The sequence below is a fragment of the Pan troglodytes genome, chromosome 7 (genome assembly GCF_028858775.2).
Source record: "Pan troglodytes isolate AG18354 chromosome 7, NHGRI_mPanTro3-v2.0_pri, whole genome shotgun sequence".
Classification (NCBI taxonomy): domain Eukaryota; kingdom Metazoa; phylum Chordata; class Mammalia; order Primates; family Hominidae; genus Pan; species Pan troglodytes.
In genome coordinates, this window is record NC_072405.2 from 38,976,496 (window position 1) to 38,996,683 (window position 20,188).

The 20,188-nt window shown below is 38.0% G+C and overlaps 1 protein-coding gene across 8 annotated transcripts in view; it reads right to left on the minus strand.

The window, feature by feature from the left end:
- GTF2E2 (general transcription factor IIE subunit 2) overlaps nucleotides 1-20,188 on the minus strand; it is a 79,766-nt gene that overhangs the window by 20,000 nt on the left and 39,578 nt on the right. For 3 of the 8 annotated variants that reach the window (XR_010159474.1, XR_010159476.1, XR_008536680.2), the window contains exons 4-7: nucleotides 16,047-16,154; nucleotides 13,741-13,923; nucleotides 8,497-8,590; nucleotides 3,295-3,398 (exon numbers count right to left, since the gene is read on the minus strand). Coding sequence is in view for 2 of the 8 variants with exons in the window: in XM_063816983.1 (XP_063673053.1) it covers nucleotides 3,388-3,398; nucleotides 8,497-8,590; nucleotides 13,741-13,923; nucleotides 16,047-16,154 (396 nt within the window). In the remaining 6 variants the exon portion in view is untranslated. Of the gene's footprint in view, nucleotides 1-1,773; nucleotides 3,399-8,496; nucleotides 8,591-13,740; nucleotides 13,924-16,046; nucleotides 16,155-20,188 lie in introns of those variants that run through there. The other 5 variants (XR_010159478.1, XR_010159477.1, XR_010159473.1 and 2 more) reach the window with 4 other exon arrangements.

Sequence of the window (20,188 nt, forward strand, 5' to 3'; positions counted from 1 at the left end):
TTCAATAAAACATTTACACTTAATCCCTGCCTTTCCTTAGCTCAATGCTGTTGAAATATTTAAACATGACATCTACTATGTAAATGTAAATATATGACATCTACTATGTAAATCATTTAAATATGACATCTACGTAAATGTATTACAGCTGCATAAATACTTAAGATGAATACTGGAACACGGGTATTTTAGAGGTACAATCTCACAGAATCTCAAATTTAATTACTTTTTAAAACATGTGGGGACAAAATGTTCAGTTGACAAAGAGAAATAACCTGGTTTTCTTTAATTTTATAAAATGAGTGAAAGAAAATGAATTTTTAAAACAAGACAATCTTTGGCTGGGCATGGTGGCTCACACCAGTAATCCCTGCACTTTGGGAGGCCAAGGCAGGAGGATCGTTTGGCCCAGGAGTTCAAGACCAGTCTGGGCAACAAAGCGAGACCCTGTCTCTATTTATAAAAATTAATAAAATAAAAAACAAGATACTCTTTATGTTCTATGAGGTTGGCAAAGTCAACTAAAAACACCCAATCAGTATTTATGAGGACATGAAGAAATAAGATTCCTTCTCATTTATTACTGTGGAGGTATAAATTGGCCCAATTTTACAACAGACATTTGGTAAGGCATTAGTATTCTCAAAAATATGTCTATCTTTTGATCCAGCAATTCAACCTCAAGAAAATGTACACACAGCACTATTTGTAACAGCATAGAGCAAAAAATAAAACCAAAAAAATAAATAGATAAATGGCTGGGCACAGTGGCTCACACCTGTTATCCCAGCACTTTGGGCGGCTGAGGCAGGCGAATCACTTGAGGTCAGGAGTTCAAGACTAGCCTGGCCAACATGGTGAAACCCTGTCTCTACTAAAAACACAAAAAATTAGCCAGGCATGGTGGTGCATACTTCTAATCCCAGCTACTCGGGAGTCTGAGACAGGAGAATCGCTTCAACCTGGGAGGCAGAGGTTGCAGTAAGCCGAGACTGTGCCATTGCACTCCAGCCTGGGCAACAGAGCGAGAGTTCGTCTCACAAAAAAAAAAAAACTTCCCATCTGTGGAGTTTGTGTACCTGGAAATGGGCCAGAAAAAATTGTTTTAGAGCATATCAACAAAATAGAATACCATGTAGCCATTTAAAAAATAACGATCAGGCAGGGCACGGTGGCTCACACCTGTAATCCCAGTACTTTGGGAGGCCAAGGTGGGCAGATGACTAGGTCAAGAGATCGAGACCATCCTGGCCAACACTGTGAAACCCCATCTCTACTAAAAATACAAAAACTAGCTGGGCGTGGTGGCACCCACCTGCAGTCCCAGCTACTAGGGAGGCTGAGGCAGGAGAATCGCTTGAACCCACGGGGCAGAGGTTGCAGTGAGCGGAGATCACGCCACTGCACCCCAGCCTGGTGACAAAGCGAGACTCTGTCTCAAAAAATAAATAAATAAATAATTATCTAAAACAGTATGAGAGCCCCAGAGCACAGACTCAAAAGTGGTAGCTACTATAAGAATCCTGAATTCTTAAGATAAAGGTGAAACTGTTTAAGCTTCCAGTAAGTAAAAAAGTTGCCAGCAATGAGGAAAAAGATTGTCCATTAGAATTCTCATCAGAAACACCAAAAACCATAACGTAACTGCAAAAAATCAGTACAAATGTGGCCTGAGACTGCTAAATTGGCTTTCTTTGCTATCTGTTTAACCAAACACAAAACTATAAAACCAGTGAGTCAGTGACAGATAGATAAATAAATAACCAGGTTAAGTAGGATTAAAATGACTAGCACCGTGGGTACTATTTTATTTTTCCGATACTAATAATAGTTAACATTACCATGTTCTTACTTTCCACCAGATTCTGTTCCAAGTTCCAAGCACTTTTATTTATATTCACTCATTTAATCCTCAAAGACAATGAGGTAACAATACTATTATTTCTATTTTACAGATGAGGAATCTCAGAGAGAGGTTAAGTGTCTTGCCTAGGCTAGTAAGGGACTGAGCTAAGATAAAACCTACATGGAATGAATAAATCTTTTTTTAGAGTAAAAAATAATAATAATAAAAAATAAATTAAAAAAAGATAAAACCTACAATCTAACTCCTCAGCACCAGCCTCTTCCCCATCACATTTATACTACCTTTAAATGAATAAGCTTCTGACTTAAGGAAAGAAATGCCTTTGAAAAATAAGTTGCCTGCCTAGGTCCAACTACTCTGTGTTCACTTCTACACTGGATTAAAAAATTACTACACCATCAACTCTCTCCTTGAGCTAATTCTCATTTTAGGACAAGTGCTTCTATTACAGACAGAACCCTCTGTGTGCCTGAAGTGTGCGCACTCAAGAGTTCCTCTCTATGGCTAAGGTTGCCACCTAGTGGAACGAAACGAAAATCTTCACACAAAGCATAAAGCATTCTGAGGCTAGAGATGAATGTTAAAACCTGTCCGTTTTCAATGGGTCTTCCCTGGAAACACACATTCCTTATATCATTAACAAAAACTTGTTTTGTTTTGTTTTTGTTACTGATTTACATAATACTGGCACTTTCAACTAAAAGACTGGTGGTACCTTACCCGAGGTTCCTGTAAGTGGCTGTTCCCTCTGGTGTCTCTACAGCACCGTGTGAACACCAAAACGACAAAATGCAAACAGCTGAACTACGCTTCCTATGCCATTCTACCCGCTCAGCCTGGAAGGTCAAGGACAGCAACCTCATTCACTGTGATCTTCTTCCACCACCAAGTGTGCAGAATGACAGGAGCCAGGAAAAGGAATCTGAAGACAGTGGGTCTCAATCTTCCTCTATTCTATCAACATAAACTGGACCTTTAACCAAGTTCCCAACAAGGGGAATTTGTTCTCCAGGTGACATTTGATAATGTCTAAAGAAAGTTTTGGTTGTCACACTGCAGGGAAGCTAAGCTACTGGTATCTAAACAAGCCAAGGATGCTGATCAATGCCCTACAAGGCTCAGGACACTCCCCACACCAAAAAAAAAAACTACTCAACCAACCCCAAATGTTAACACTGCCAAGGTCGAAAGCCCTGCTTAACCCCCACCATCCTTCTTAAGAGGGATACAGATCAGTGAAAAATACCAGTTTATAACAATAAGCTGAGCCTACAAACCCAATTCTATTTAACATATATAAACAAAGTATTTTTGGCACTTTTAATAAACTTTTCTAGGAATATACAATGTATACTGTACACAGAATATAGCATTATTAACCTTGATAAATCACAGAAGAAATATACTTTGTATTTTCAGAACTTTACCAAGAATTCTTTACCACTTAAGGAAGAGACCAGTTATGACATCTAAGTTGCCAATACGTCGTAACTATATTGGCCCATTGGTGGCTATCATCTTCATGGTGACTCTACAATAGAAAGATATACAGCTGTTTCAATTCCATTCCATTTACATTCTAGAATAACTGCCTGAGCATTTATACATTTTTGAATCTTTTTTTTTTTTTGAGACAGAGCCTTGCTCTGTTGTCCAGGCTGGAGTGCAGTGGCACAATCTAGGCTCACTACAACCTCCACTTCCCAGGTTCATGCGATTCTTGTGTTTCAGCCTCCCAGGTAGCTGGGATTACAGACACGCGCCAGCATGTCCGGCTAATTTTTGTACTTTTAGGAGAAACGGGATTTCACCATGTTGACCAGGCTGGTCTTGAAATCCTGACCTCAAGTGATCGCCTAAGGCAGGCCTCCCAAAGTGCTGGGATTACAGTCATGGGTCACAGCACCTGGCTGAAGTAAATTTTAAAACCATAAAAAATATATTTTAAAGAATAAAAATATATTTTCATTTATTCTTTACATTACACTTAGGGTATTACACTGACTTTTTAAGAAAGTATGTGTATCAGTAGGTTATATTATCTATGAACTTAATTTCACAAAAGCAAAGATGACGCTACAAATCATTTGTTATAAGAGTGTTCACTGACTTTGGGAGGCCAAGGCAAGCAGATCACCTGAGGTCGGGAGTCTGAGACCAGACTGACCAACATGGAGAAACCCGGTCTCTACTAAAAATACAAAATTAGCCAGGCGTGGTGGCATGCCTATAATCCCAGCTACTCGGGAGGCTGAGGCAGGAGAATCGCTTGAACCCGGGAGGCAGAGGTTGTTGTGAGCCAAGATTGCACCATTGCACTCCAGCCTGGGCAACAAGAGCGAAACTCCGTCTCAAAAAAAAAAAAAGGTGTTCACTGAATCTGGTGAAACAAAAGCCACTCTAGGAAAAAAACTAAAGTCCTTCCCACAATCTTTGTCTTTGCTATTCCCTCTGCCTGGATACTCGCCTTACAGTCCCACACGTGGACACTATTCTGACCCTTGGCAAGGCTAGCTCCACCCCATTTTTCCTGTTTTGGCTTATTTCACCTTTTTTCAGAGGTTGTATCTGAACTTCACCACTCACACCTTAGCATAGAGCTCATTTATTTTCTTCCTAGCATTTCATACAATCCGCAGTATTTTCAAATTTTGTATATTGTCCTCTACTTCAGAATGGAAGCTCCATAAAGACAGGGACTGGCCTATATTTAGCAAAATGACTAGGGCACTTAGGAGGAGACCATTAAATATTTCTTGAATAAACAGGCTTATGAATAAACATTAATAAACTGTAACAAAAATCCCAGAAATTGTCAACAAGGGAATAAAAAGACAACAGAGAATAAGAGAATGAAAATAAATTATACCATTTCCAAGTAAATGATGGGGAGATTACAACATATAATAAAGACAGTAAATGTAAAATGACAGGCAGAACTGATTCAAAAGTTAAAGCCAGCCATATGCCATCTAGAAAGGAAATACTTAAAACAACAAAAAAATACAGACAGAAAGTAAAAGATGGGCAAAAATATATAAAATTTTTAAAAAGCCAGAGGTTATGACAGTCAGATGGGAATAAAGCCAGACATCAAGGAAAAGAACATTAAATACAACAAAGGGGGACACATTATAATGATTTTGAACACAATTCTTAAAATAAACTATGACTGCCAAGAACGTTTATAAACTAAAAACTCTGCATGAAAATATAAAAAGCAGTAACTACAGGAAAAATAAACAAAAACATAAAAGTTGTGAGAGATTCTGATGTTTGCTCAGTCACTGCTTAGATCAAGTAGTCAAAAAATAAATATGTATGTAGATGGTGATCTGATAAGATTATATTTTCTGTTAAAATGAAAACACAACAAACGACAGAGATAAAATAAGTAGTTCACAGAGAAATAAGGAAAGAACAAATACAAAAGCGCACCATAGAGAAAATAACAGTGAGAAAATTAAGTCCGAGGGCCACGCTCTGAAAAACCGCACACTATTAAATTTGAAATTTTAAAAAGAATGATTTTGTAGAAAAACACAAAATTATCAAAATTGACTCGCAAGATAGAAAACTTAAGGACATAAGCAAATAAAACGTTAAGAATGTTGCCAAGAAAGCAATTAGCCAGATACATTCATGGGTATATGCCTTCACATTTTTAAAGAATCTACTATTCTCATAAGGAATGAGGGGGGGAGAGGAAGAAAAACTACTTTTCTTTTTATGAACCCAGCATAATAACCATAACCAAAATCTGACAAAGCACACAAAAAAGAAAAGTGATCATACTGAAACAATTGTCCTAAATACATTAATATTAAAAATTTAGAAATACATGAAGCCAAAGAAAGGTTATCTAGGAGTGTAAGGGTGGTTAAATATTAAGAAACCTAGCAGTACATTTCACCATATATTAAATAAGTTAGCAACAACAAAGATCTGAAAAGATGCAAAAATATTTTCTCAATTTACTTCTGCATTATCTTCCTGATTTCTATGGCTACTTCATTAAAATAAAAAATACATAGCCAATGTGTAAGATATGTAAAGACATTTGCTTCAGCATTGTTAACTATTTTAAAACTCATTAATCAGGTACACACAATGGAATACTAACCAGCCATACATCGTTATGGAATATTTGTAATGCTGAGAAAGCAAACTAAAAGAATAAACATCAAATTATTTACAGAACTTGTTCCTGATTATGTAAGATTTAACTACCAAGCATATGTTATCACAAGACACGGATCACATATCCATGATGCATGTTTAATTTCTGCATCACATATGCTAGAGTTTAATATTACTATTTTACTCTATGTATTTCTAGATTGTTATTGTTTTCTAGGGGGAAAAGTGAAAATTCTCATTTTACCCCTATAAGCTACGCAATAAGGAAATAGAAAAGAGTTTAGGCCAACAAAGGCCATATAAAATGACAAATGAAAACGGGTAATATTAAGGAAGTATAGATAAAAGATACACAAACAGGAAAAAGCAAAGTTAAAACAATAGTATCCACAGAAAGAGCACACAAGGGACAGAAAGTGACAGCTTAGCGTGCAGATTACAAGAACATCTGGGCTTCCCACTGCTAAACACACAGTGTACTTCTAAAATAACCCCAAAGAAATGCTATTAAGAAATTCTAGAGCTTCATGTACACTCTTACAGAGCTACTGCAATCTCTTTCCTATCAACCACCCGCCTCAAGTTAAACATCTGCTTACACAACAGACATGCTACACTATGCTGCCATCTGCAGAGCAGACTTAACACTAAAATTCCCACTGAGAACATTTAAATATGTTTGTTGAAGGCATCAGTAAATGACGGAGAAACTAAAACTTAACTAGAGATACAACCATATTGGGAGGAGAGAGATAGGTATAGGAAAGAGAAATGACAGTAAGTCACACAATGTTTAAAGTTGAAAAAAATCAAGAAACAATAGCATAAGCATATTATTAGCAATTGGGAAAAAACTGAAGAATCCAAAATAAAACTAGTTAAGCAGCTGCCACAAAAGAAAGGGACTGCAGCTAGAGAAGGGAAAGGCACATCTGCCTTTTAGTATAGGCTCTTACTCTCTATCTGAACTTGTAATACTTGTGATAGGTTTTTTTAAGTACTGCAAATATTTTTCAAAATGATTGTTAATTATACCTCAGAATAAAGGAATCGGTTATTTCTTAGATTTTTTTTTTTGAGCTCAGAAATATCTTAAATGGTTTTTAACTTTCTTTTTAAAGGCAGAGTCTCACTCTGTCACCCAGGCTGGAGTGCAGTGGCACAATCAGCTCACCGTAACCTCTAACTCCTGAGTTCAAGCTATACTCTTGTCTCAGCCTTGTGAGTAGCTGAGACCACAGGCATGCGCCACCAAGCCTGGCTAATTTTTCAGTTTTTAATAGAGATAGGGTCTCACTTTTTTGCCCAGGCTGGTCTTGAACTCCTGGCCTGAAGCGATCCTCCCGCCTTGGCCTCTGAAAGTGCTAGGATTAGAGGCATGAGCCACCATGCCCAGCCTTAAATGTTTTCAAAAGCAAGAAATATAAAAATTAGCATAAAGGCAACATTGCAAGTAACGAAGACTGAAAGCAATATAAAAATCGCCAGGCAGTACTGAAGTCTTTGTTCAACAGGCACCTATCACTACAATGGATAGCATAAGTTCACTACATACTTGCTTTGTTATATAAAAGCTTATTAGAAACAACAACATCAAAGAACTGGAATATTCTGCACATTTTTATTTAATTAACATTTATTGTGAACCAATTACATGTAAGGTACTCAATTGGGATTTTCACAAAAATACAATTTCCTAAAACAAGTTCAGGGAAACTAAAGCCCTATCTACCAGAACCACAAGCCTGGATATCTATAGACAGATAACAAAAGGAAAACTTAAGGTTACTGCACAAATCACAAAATCAATTAAATTGACGTCCAATTATTTTCCTGCCATTTTATAAAACTCCAAAAGTAATACAAATTTACAGTAAAATACCACCAACACTTGCTAAAATGGCAATTGGTACTTGAATAATACATTTTTCATCACTAAACCCTTGTTTAATGACAAATTGACAAAAATTTAAAACTAAAGTCCAAACATACGTATCATATACTTAGTAAGAGATTCAATATACAGCTTAGCATCCAACTCCACAATTTCCAGAAAGAAAAACATCATCTCCTTCCTTATTCAATTTGATAACTGAAAGATTCATAAGGTAAGAGAACACTATTCACCAATAAAAGTTTATTCTTTTTCCCATCCTGTATCAAGCTTTTGTATCAGGATATGAACTTACATTTGTAAAAGTCTAAAGATAAAGAAATAAACCCGTTTGGTTAAGTTGAGCTATAAACATTAAGAAATCCTGAACTGCGATTTTAAGTATAATTAATCTAAAATCTTTCAAATCACATATTTCAAATTGCATTCTAAGCAACAATATGTTAGACACAGGGGCCACTGGCTGTGTTCTAAGAGATGATAATGCTAAAAAAGCAATATAAGATTTAAATTATAATTGTATTATAAATATTAATTTTATCACCCTAAAATTGTAATATACTTGCAAACTAAAGTATAATACAGAAAAGCTCACCTTCATCCACAGAAAACTGACAGCTCTTATCATTGAAGAAAAGTATTTTCTTCTTATCGGGACGATTTACAAATAGTATCTGGTCCCCCAAAGCCTTAAAGATAGATAAAATAAAGATTTTTCAGTTAACTCCAAATTACCTCACCAAAAAAAAAAAAAAATGTAAACAATAAAGGACTTTCATTTCCTTAACACACTCAGTATACCACCATAGGGTCCACCACCATAGGTCCACTGGACCCAATTTTAGTTTTAGTTTTGTTTTTAAGAGACTCCACCCAGACTGGAGTGCAGCTCACTGCAGCCTCAACCTCCCAGGCTCAAGCAATCCTCCCACCTCAGCCTCTGGAGTAACTGGGACCACTGGTGCATTGCCACCACGTCTAGCTAATGTTTTCAATTTTTTGTAGACAAAGGGTCTCACTATGTTGCCAGGGCTGGTCTTGAACTCCTGGGCTCAAGCGATCTTCCCACCTCAGCATCAGAAAGTACAGGGACTATAGGTGTGAGCCACTGCACTCAGCCCCAATTTTAGTTTTTGAGTTTCTTTCTTGAGTAGTTCAATTTTTTAAAAATTGATATTTCCAGACTTGTATTCTTAGAGGTCTTCCAAAGAACAAAAATAAAACGTGTTTCACTTAAAACGGAAAATTCAATCTTTGCTGCAATTACTATTTGGGTCCATGGGACTCTTTCACTAATCTAAGACACATAATAGAATCTTGGTGTTCTTACTTTTCCTCTACCTTGAGATATTCTGCTACTTACTCACCATTACCCATCAATTATTTCCAATTGTGCTTTTAAAATGCTAAAATAATAAGAAAATAGAAGAATGATTAAATCACCTAGAAATGTGATGCAATAGTGAAATACATGGGCATCCTTCAGTTTTCTTACTGCACTGCCCAAAGGATTACATTACACCTTTTCAAGAGATATAAAAGATTGGAAGAGTCTTCTTGTTGTCTTTTAACTTTGAGTATACCCGACAAAAAAATTTTGTATTTTCTACCCTTGAGAGCAAAGACAAGAAAACTGACCAAAGACATTTCACAATTATTAGATGAATCAAAATATGAATGCAAAAAGCCAAATAGCCGCACTCTAGACTATCTGGCAAAAATTCATCATAGGAATAAAGTCTCAAGCTATGGAGTCTTTAGATGACAATAACTCAAGTGAAGATTCTCAAGCTTAAGAATCAACAAGCGAACAAAATGCTTCTCAATACAAAATGGAAACAATATTCTCATCCCGTTATTCACCAGAAGATTATCACACAGTATTTTGTGAAAAGAATCTTTATCATCTCACTTTGCTAAAAGGATATATGACAGTATTCTTCTTTTTGATGTGTTTTCCAAAAATTACTTGATACAGAAGTTTGCTGTGTTAAATTCTTACTAAAATCTCTAATAAAGCTGTTTTCATCATCCCATTATTCTTACTTATATAAATTATTCATAAAATGACTTAAAGTAGCTTAAAAATAATAGTCCACTAGATCAAGGTGGTAAAAGGTGATAACTACAGGATGAGCAACCCAAATCCCAAAATCTTGAATCCAAAATCTAAAACTTTTTGAGTGCTGACATTACATGCCAAAGAAATACTTACTGGGGGCCAGGTGTGATGGCTCACACCTATAATCCCAGCACTTTGGGAGGCCGAGGCAGGAGGATCATTTGGGGTCAGGAGTTTTTTTGTTTGTTTTGAGACAGAGTCTCACTCTGTCGACCAGGCTGGAGTGCAGTGGCGCGATCTTGGCTCACTGCAAGCTCCGCACGGTGGCTCACGCCATTCTCCTGCCTCAGCCTCCCGAGTAGCTGGGACTACAGGTGCCCGCCACCACGCCCGGCTAATTTTTTGTACTTTTTAGTAGAGACAGGGTTTCACCATGTTAGCCAAGACGGTCTCGATCTCCTGACCTTGTGATCCACCCGCCTCGGCCTCCCAAAGTGCTGGGATTACAGGCGTGAGCCACTGCACTCGGCCGAGGTCAGGAGTTTTGAGACCAGCCTGGTCAACATGGTGAAACTCCATCTCTACTAAGAATAGAAAAATTAGCTGGACATGGTGGCAGGTGTCTGTAATCCCAGCTACTTGGGAGGCTGAGACAGGAGAATCTCTTAAACCTAGGAGACAGAGGTTGCAGTGAGCTGAGATCACGCCACTGCACACCAGCCAGGGTAACAGAAAGAGACTCCGCCTCAAAAAAAAAAAAAAAGAAAGAAAGAAAGACTCACTGGAGCATTTTCGATTTCAGATTTTCAACTCTGGAATGTTTAACTGGTATAATGAAAATATCCCAAAATTTGAAAAAAATCCCAAAATCTGAAACAGTTCTGGTCCCAAGCATTACAGATAAGGGACAGTCAAATTGAACATACATAAAATAAATGAAAGAACCTGAAGGCATTGCTAAAAAAATTTAAAGACATGAATAAATGAAAAGAATTCTGTGCTCATGTATTAAAAAACTTAATACAGTTACGATGGCAATACTACCCAAAGTTACCTATTCAATGTAATCTCTATCAAAATCCCAATGGCATTTTTTGCAGAAATGGAAAAATCCATCCAAAAATTTATATCAAATCTCAAGGGACCTCAAAAAGCCTGAAATGGTTTAGATCTGTGTCCCCATCAAATCTCATGTCAAACTGTAATCCCCAATGTTGGAGGTGGGGCCTGGTGGGCGGTGACTGGTATGAAGCTGGATTTCCCTCTTGGTGCTGTTCTCCTGATAATGAGTTCTCATGAGATCTGGTCATTTAAAAGTGTGTGGCACCTTCCCCACTCTCTCTTGCTCCTGCTCCGGCCATGTAAGATGAGCCTGTTTCCCCTTCACCTTCTGCCATGATTATAAGTTTCCTGAGACCTCCCCATAAGCTGAGTAGACACCAGCATCATGCTTCCTGGAGAGCCTGCAGAACTGTGAGCCAAATCAATCTCTTTTCTTTATAAATTATCCCGTCTCAAGCATTCCTTTATAGCATTGCAAGAATAGACTAATACATAGCCAAAACAATCTTGAAAAAGAACAAAATTGGTGATCTCACTCTTACTGATTTCAAAATATATTACACAGAGCTACATTAATCAGGCCAGGTGCAGTGGCTCACACCTGGAATGCCACCACTTTGGGAAACCGAGGGTGGGCAGATCACTTGAGGTCAGGAGTTCGAGACCAGACTGGCCAACATGGTAAAACCACATCTCTACCAAAAATAAAAAAATTAGTTGGGTGTGGTGGTGTGTGCCTGTAATCCCAGCTAATCAGGAGGCTGAGGCAGGACTACTGCTTGAACCTGGGAGGGAGAGGTTGCAGTGACCCAAGATTGCGTCACTGCGCTCCAGCATGGGTGACAGAGTGTGACTCTGTCTCAAAAAAAAAAAAAAAAAAAAGGCTACATTAATCAAAACATTGTAGTGCTGGCATGAAGAAAGACATATAGGCAGAATAGAGGGCCCAGAAATAAACCTTCACATATATGGTCAAATGATCTTCCACATGAGTACCAAGACTAAGACTATTCAATGGGCAAAGGACGGTCTCTTCATCAAGACACTGAGAAAACTGGATATCCACATGAAAAGGAATAAAGTTGGACTCTTATACCATATACAAAAATTAACTCTAAATAAATACCTAAATATAAGACCCAAAACTATAAAACTCCTAGAAGAAAACATAGGACAAAAGCTTCATGACATTAGATTTGGCAGTGATTTAAACATGATACTAAAGGCACAGGCAAGAAAATCAAAAATAGACAAGAGTGCAGCAAACTCAGAAACTGGCAAATTAAAGAGCACAATCAACAGAGTAAAATGGCAACCTACAGAATGGGAGAAAATATTTGCAAATCATGTATCTGGTAAGGAATTAATATCCAGAATATATTTTTTAAAACTCCCACAATTCAACAACAAAAACACAATGGAATATTATTCAGCTTTAAAAAGGAAGAAAATCCTGTTGCAAGTACAATATGGATGAACCTTGAGAATATTATGCTAAGTGAAATAAGCCAGTCTTGGAAAAAGATTCCAAGATTCCAAGCAAATGGGCTAAGGCTAGAAGACCAGAAGAGACATATCATATGCTACCTGCTGTAGGGCAGACAAGGTTTGGAGTAACTGCCCACTTAACCACAAAACAAAACAAATAGAAACACTCTTGGGAGGAATGTAACAGAATCCTGAGTCTTTACACATATTAATATAATCCACAAGGTCTAAGACCCAACAGAAATGTATTAGATATGTGAAGAAACAGGAAAATATGACCCATAAAAGAGACAGTCAATGCAGACCAGCTCTGAGATGACTCGGCTGTTAGAATAAGAAGAATTTTAAAGCAGCTATAAGAAATCATACTTAAGGGTGTAACAAAAGATACTTGTCACGAATGGAAAAAAAAGAAAACAAAATTCAGCAAAGAAACAGAAACCAGAAGAAAAATTTATAAAGAAAGACTAGAACTGAAAAATACAATTAAAAAATTTACCAACTGGGCTTAACAAGTTGGAAGTGAAGAAGAAAAGTGAGTGAACTTGACAATGGATTAATAGAACAGAAAAAAAATTGAAATAAATAAACAGAGCCTCAGGGACTTGTAGTACAATACCAGAAGATCTGACATGTATAATTCCATTACCAAGAAGAGACAAAGGGGCAAGTTTTCTTCTACAGGTAGCAAAATGAATGAACCTGCTTAATAAGTTAACATTAATAATGAGCAACTGTGACAAATGGAAACAAGCAGCTTTCCCCAGTGAGTTTCAAATTTAAACTGGAAATGTCATCTGTATCAGTAGGACTTTCATAGATAGCCCCTTTAGGACTTCAAAATAGCCAGGTTATTAACCAATGCTTTCATGTTTTAATGCCTCTAGTTCCTCAGGTAAGGAACATCTACTAGTATTATAGAAGACACTCTTATTTACAAACAAAGCTTACAAGAGAAACTCTATTGCCTTTGAGGAAAATTTTCCAGAAATAGCCTGAACAATCATATAGTAACAGCAACAAGAACCCGTCAAAGTTACACAGAGATGGCTGCTCCCTTTCCTGCTAGGTGGCACAAGACAAATTTCAAACCTTCAAGTGGCTCACTGTAACCCATGTGTATATAATAGAAGCTTTAAAAACAATTGTAAAATGTTTGATATTTTTAAAACCAAGAAGTCATTATTCATTCAAATTATATTAAGACAGAAAGAAAAGAGAGATTACCTTGACAGCTTTCTGGGAATTGGGCAGTGCTTCTTCTATGTCTTCTAAAAGAATTCCTCCTAATCCTCGCTGGTCATGCTGATCTAAGAGCCTAAGTAGGGCCTTCTTATCTCTCACGTTGTACTTGGGCTTGAAAGCATACTTCCCATCTATTACTTCAATTTTGGGATTGTTGACTAAAGCCTGTAACAGTGATACAATTGGAATATATTAACAAATGGAACATAAATTTTTTTTTTTTTTTGAAACGTAATCTTGCTCTGTCGCCCAGGCTGGAGTGCAGTGGCGCGATCTCAGCTCACTGCAACCTCCGCCTCCTGGGTTCAAGCGATTCTCCTGCCTCAGCCTCCCTCTCCTGCCTCCCTCCCTCTCAGCACCTGGGACTGCAGGTGCACACCACCACACCCAGCGAATTTTTGTATTTTTAGTAGAGACGGGGTTTCACCACATTGGCCAGGCTGGTCTTGAACTTCTGACCTCAGGTGATCACCCACCTCAGCCTCCCAAAGTACTGGGATTATAGGCGTGAGCCACTGTGCCCAGCCCATATACACATTCTTAATTCTACTAATTATTTTAAAATACAACACTAGCCAATACAGTGGCAAATTAAAAGTACCTTATGAATACAAACTGGCAGGCCTAAAATCCTGGACATCCAGAATTCCAGAACAGTAGATCAGCATGGTGCTCACTTTTTATAAAAGAAACTGTGTTTTATTTACATAAATTCTTTGAAGAGAAATAAACCATTTTATCACAACTACTTTGAAAAAAGCTGAACCCATATTCTTCTAGTAGTCAAAATGTGTAGGAATCAATAAAACACCTACAAATATTAATAGACAAAGTGAACTGAGTAGTGCCCACTCCATCTGCAAAGTACAGCTTATCACATACTGGCATTATAAAGTAAGGACCATTACCCTTACTAGTCAATGGTCTTCCCCATCTGCTATCAACTGGCAATGGCAGCTGTGGAAGGAACTGAAAAGGACCAGACTAGTGCATACAAGAACTTTACCTATAATGTCAGCTTGAGAATGAAACTGAGTAGGAATGCAGGAATTACTGAATATAATTATGTTTCTAGTCAGTTCTGTTGTACAGCTAGTATCAGAAGGAAAGCTCTTCAAAAAGAGCAACCCTATATATTTTCTTCTGCAGCTGCCAGCCTGACCCTGAAAGGAGAAAGAGAAGAAACACAGAAAGAAGAAAAAAGGGAGAATAGAATAGTAAAATGATCAAAGTCATTGTTAACTAAATGTTGGTAGTCTATGAATTCTCAAGGTTAGCTAAACCAGCAAATTTAAATGTGGATTACCATTGTTTGTATATCACTAATACAATGAACTACAATTATACTGATTAATGGTCATGTTACATTATAAAAGTCAAGACCTGTATTTTGCTTGGTAAAAAAATAAATGAATTGTATGTTAGGAATTTTACATTTGGTTTCTAGAATCTATCTCTGGTCCTAGAAAGTAGTCTTCTTAGTTTTCACTTCATATTTTAAAGCGGTAAACATTTGAATTTTTAAATGCTATTCATTTCCAAATTAGCATGGTCACTGACTGCGTTGGGGTTTCTTCAAATGATGTGTGTTCATACACAGCATTCGTGACTTTTTTTCCACATCAAGCCATAATAGCAGTAATTGTGCAACAAATTATCTTCCTATCCCTGCAGTACTTTATGCTTTAAATTTCCTAAAACAAAAACAATTCAATTTACAAGCATACAAACTATAAATCTGGCAATACAAAATAAGCATTAATCTGTAAAAACATTAAGTCGAATTGGTACAATGACTTCTTTACAACTATTACACAAAGTCTTACCTTTAACATTTTGAAACAGATAACATAAAATTATATGAAAACCAACAAATCAATCTTATAAATGTGTACATTCAAAAAACAAAGACCCTACACCATTTCTTTTAAGAAAAAGTAAAAAGCATTATCAGATTTACCATATTAAAACATTCTAGGCAAGGCGCAGTGGCTCATGCCTATAACCCCAGCACTCTGGGAGGCCGAGGTGGGCCAATCACTTGAGGTCAGGAGTTCAACACCAGCCTGGCCAACATGGTGAAACCCCGTCTCTACCAAAAACACAAAAATTAGCCTGGTACCGTGGCACATGCCTGTAGTCCCAACTACTCGGGAGGCTGAGTCAGCAGTGAGCTGAGATCATGCCACTGCACTCTAGCCTGTGCAAAAGAGCAAGACTCTGTCTTAAAAAAAAAAAAAAAATTCTAGTTACAGGAAATCTCTCTTGATAATCAACTAAATTCTTACCTCAGTCATTAGCCATTGTTTCTGCTTCAGTCCAATATCTAAATGTTGTGTTTCATCCAAAATTTCATCTAAGGTTAGAGGATGCGTATCTCCTCGCTGATGCCGTGTCTATCAAGTGAAGAAATTGTTATTAGAAGACAGTTTCAAAATGCTAGATGCATTAAATCATAGTTACATGTAAACAAACCTTCAGGAATGAAAAACATGTATTATTCCAGGTAGCATAATTATAGTGACGAAGAGCCATAGACTATGAAATCAGAATGGGGTTGAAACTCATTGCTCTATAAAATCAAAAGACAAACTGACAAAAAAATATATGCAACTCGTATCACCAAGAGCTATATTCTTCCTAACATTTCAAGAGCTTCAAAAAACTAACAAAATAGACCAGGCACAGTGTGGCTCATGGCTGTAATCCCAGCACTCTGGGGGACTAAGGCAGGTGGGATCACTTCAGGTCAGGTGTTCGAGACCAGCCTGGCCAACATGGTGAAACCCCATGTCTACTAAAAATATAAAAATCAGCTGTGCATGGTGGTGCATGCTTGTAATCCCAGCTACTTGGGAGGCTGAGGCAGGAGAATCGCTTGAACCTGGGAAGAGGAGGCTGCAGTGAGCTGAGATCATGCCACTGCACTCCAGCCTGGGAGACAAGAGCAAGACTCTGTCTCGAAAAAACACAAAACTAACAGAAAATGACCCAAAGACAGAAACGCGCAGATTGCAAAAAATGACCTTAAATATAGGAAAAGACACTCAACTTTCACCAAACAATCCTATTTCTAGAAACTTATCCTTCAGAAATACCAGTACCACACAGAAAAGTGACTTATGGTCACTGTAGCATTGTTCATAAAAGGAAAATATTAGAAATAACCCAAGCGTCCATATTAGAAGACAGATTAACCACAGCACATCCATTCCACTATACAGATGTTCACAAAGTAAATGTAAAAGTTCTCTATGTGCTAATTTGAAAAGATGTCCAAGACAAATTAATAAGTTAAAAAACATATGTATCATGCCTATCCAATGAAAACACACACACACACGTAGATACCAAAAGCTAGAGAGGATGCAAAGGAACAGGAGCTGTCATTCATTACTGGTGAGTATGCTAAATGGTACAGCTACTGTGGAAGACAGTTCAGCAGTTTCTTACAACACTAAACACACTCTTACCATTTGCTCAATCTAGCAATCACAATCCTTGGTATTTACCCAAATGAGCCAAAAAATTATGTACATACAAAAATCCACTAAGGATGCTTATTACAGCTTTATCCATAATTGCCAAAAGCTGGAAGCAACCAAGATGTCCTTCAGTAGGTGAGTGGGTAAATAAACTGTGGTATATCCAGACGATGGAATACTATCCAGTGCTAAAACGAAATGAGCTATCAAGCTATGAAAAAAACATGGAGAAACCTTAAATACGTATTACTAAGGGAAAGAAGCCAATCTGAAAAGGATACATACTGTATGGCTCCAACTGTTGACATTCCGGAAAAGGCAAAAACCATGGAGACAATAAAAAGTTTAGTGGCTGCAAGCCAGATGCAGTGGTTCACACCTGTAATCCCAGCACTTTGGGAAAACGAGGCAGGCAGATCACAAGGTAAGGAGATCGAGACCATCCTGGCCAACATGGTGAAATCCCATCTCTACTAAAATACAAAAAATTAGCCAGGCGTGGTAGCGGGTGCCTGTAGTCTCAGCTACTTGGGAGGTTGAGGCAGGGGAATCACTTGAACCTGGGAGGCGGAGGTTGCAGTGAGCCAAGATCAAGCCATTGCATTCCAGCCTGGCAACAGAGCAAGACTCTGTTTTAAAAATAAATAAATAATTTAAAAAATTAAAAAAAGTTTAGTGGCTGCCAAGGGTTGAGGGGAGAGAAGGATGAACAAGCAGAGCCCTGAGAATTTTTAGGGCAGTGAAAATACTCAGTAGGATACTAGAGTGGTGGACATAGGTCATTACACACTTGTCCAAACCCACAGAAAGAACACCACTAAGGGTGAACTCATGTAAACTATGGACTTTGAGTGGTAATTTGTCAACGTAGGTTCATTGACTGTCACAAATGTACTCTTCTGGTGCAGGATGTTGATAGTGGAGGAAGCTGTGGGGGGATGGGCAGGGAATGGATGAGAATTCTATATTTTCCAATCAATTTTGCTGTGAACCTAAAACTGCTCTAAAAAAAAAGTGTTTTTTTAAGTAAATAAGAAAAAAGTATGCATGTTAAAAAACATATGCACTATGAACCCTTGTATATAGGGAAGGGTAGAAATAAGTATACATTTGAACTTTGTTTCTGCATAAAGAACCACTGGGAAAAAAATCACAAGAAACTAATAAAAGAGGTTACCTGTAGAAAGCACAAGAGGGGAGAAAATGAGTAGGATGACAGGTGAGAACAAGACTCCTTCATTGTACCTTATTATACAACTTTACTTTTTGTACAAAGAGATATGTTATTTATCCAAAACAAAAATAACTCTTCAAAAGAAAAAAAAACCCAAGCTCCAAGTTCCCTCACATTGAGCAGGTTACTGAACCTCACTGGGCTTCAGTCAGGCCCTGGAAAACTAAATAGCCACTTCGCCAAACTAGAAGGTACAGACAGCAGATAGAGACATAAGCTTAACACACCACACAAAAGAACCATTCATTAAGCATTTGCTGTTAATTCATTCACTTATTAATTCAAATATTTAGTGGTAACTACTATGTGCTGAGAGTACTGCAACGAGACATACAATAAAATGCAAACTACTTCTGCCTTTAGAGTAGAAGAGCTCCCAATAGAGGGGAGAAGCTAAACATACAAGCTACAAAAGTTAGATATGGCCGGGCATAGTGGCTCACACCTGAATCCCAGCAAATTGGAAGGTCAAAGTGGACAGGTTGCTTGAACCCAGGAGATTGAGGCCAGCCTGGACAACATGGCAAAACTCTGACTCTACCAAAAAATTGCATATATACAAAAATTAATCAGGTATGGTGGCACACGCCTGTAGTCCCAGTTCCTTGGAAGGCTGTAATGACTGCTTGAGCCCAGGAGGCAGATGCTGCAAGTGAGCTGTGGTCATGCCACTGCACTCCATCCAGCCTGGATGACAGAACCAGATCTTGTCTCAAAAAAAAAAAAAAGCTAGGTAAACAACTATCTGTCAGGAAGGCATCTTCAATCAGAAGAAATGAAAGAGAAAACTGGACAGACCTTGAATGACGACATGATAACTAGAATACAGGGAAACGCCGGGCAGCTATAGTACAGCACAGTGGTCTCCTACGTGGGGTGTACACACCCCAGGGGCACAAAAGTGGGTACCTCGGGATGATTCTTTAGAACGTTTATTAAAATTGTCTTTAATTTCCATTTAAAAGTTATGCTTTACTTAGGCTGGGCACAGTGGCTCATGCCTGTAATCCCAGCACTTTGGAAGGCCGAGGCAGGTGGATCTTGAGGCCAGGAGTTCAAGACCAGCCTGACCAACATAGTGAAACCTGTCTCTATTAAAAATACAAAAAATTAGCCGAACATGGTGGCACATGCCCGTAATCCCAGCTACTCAGGAGGCTGAGGAAGGAGAATCGCTTCAACTGAGGAGGCAGAGGTTGCAGTGACCCGAGGTTGCACTACTGCACTCCAGCCTGGGCGACAGAGCAACACTCTGTCTCGGGGGGTGGGGGGGAGTTACGCTTTACTAATAGTGAATATGTGGACTGACAAATACTATTAGTAAAGTGGCTCCTTCACTTCATGTCAGGACATCCACATTTCCAATCGTGACATGCATGGAGGAATCCTGAGGCGGGCCTGGGAATCTCACATGACAAAGGGCCCAGGATGCATGGCCTCGCTCATTCCTTCACTTTCAGGATTCTGCAACACAGTGAGACTGGCCTGTTATAAGATGGATTGTGGCGAATTTTTTTTTAAAGACCTTTCAAAGGTAGACATTGTACAATGGTTTCACAAAGCTGTAAGAAATGAATTACAAATTTCTCCTTACAAAAAGGCAAAATGTTTCAAATCTGCTCAATATTCTACAATTATAGCAGCTATTTATAGTTTGCTAACAATTATTTTAAAAATAATTAAAATAAGCCATCTATTCCTTCAAAGTAAA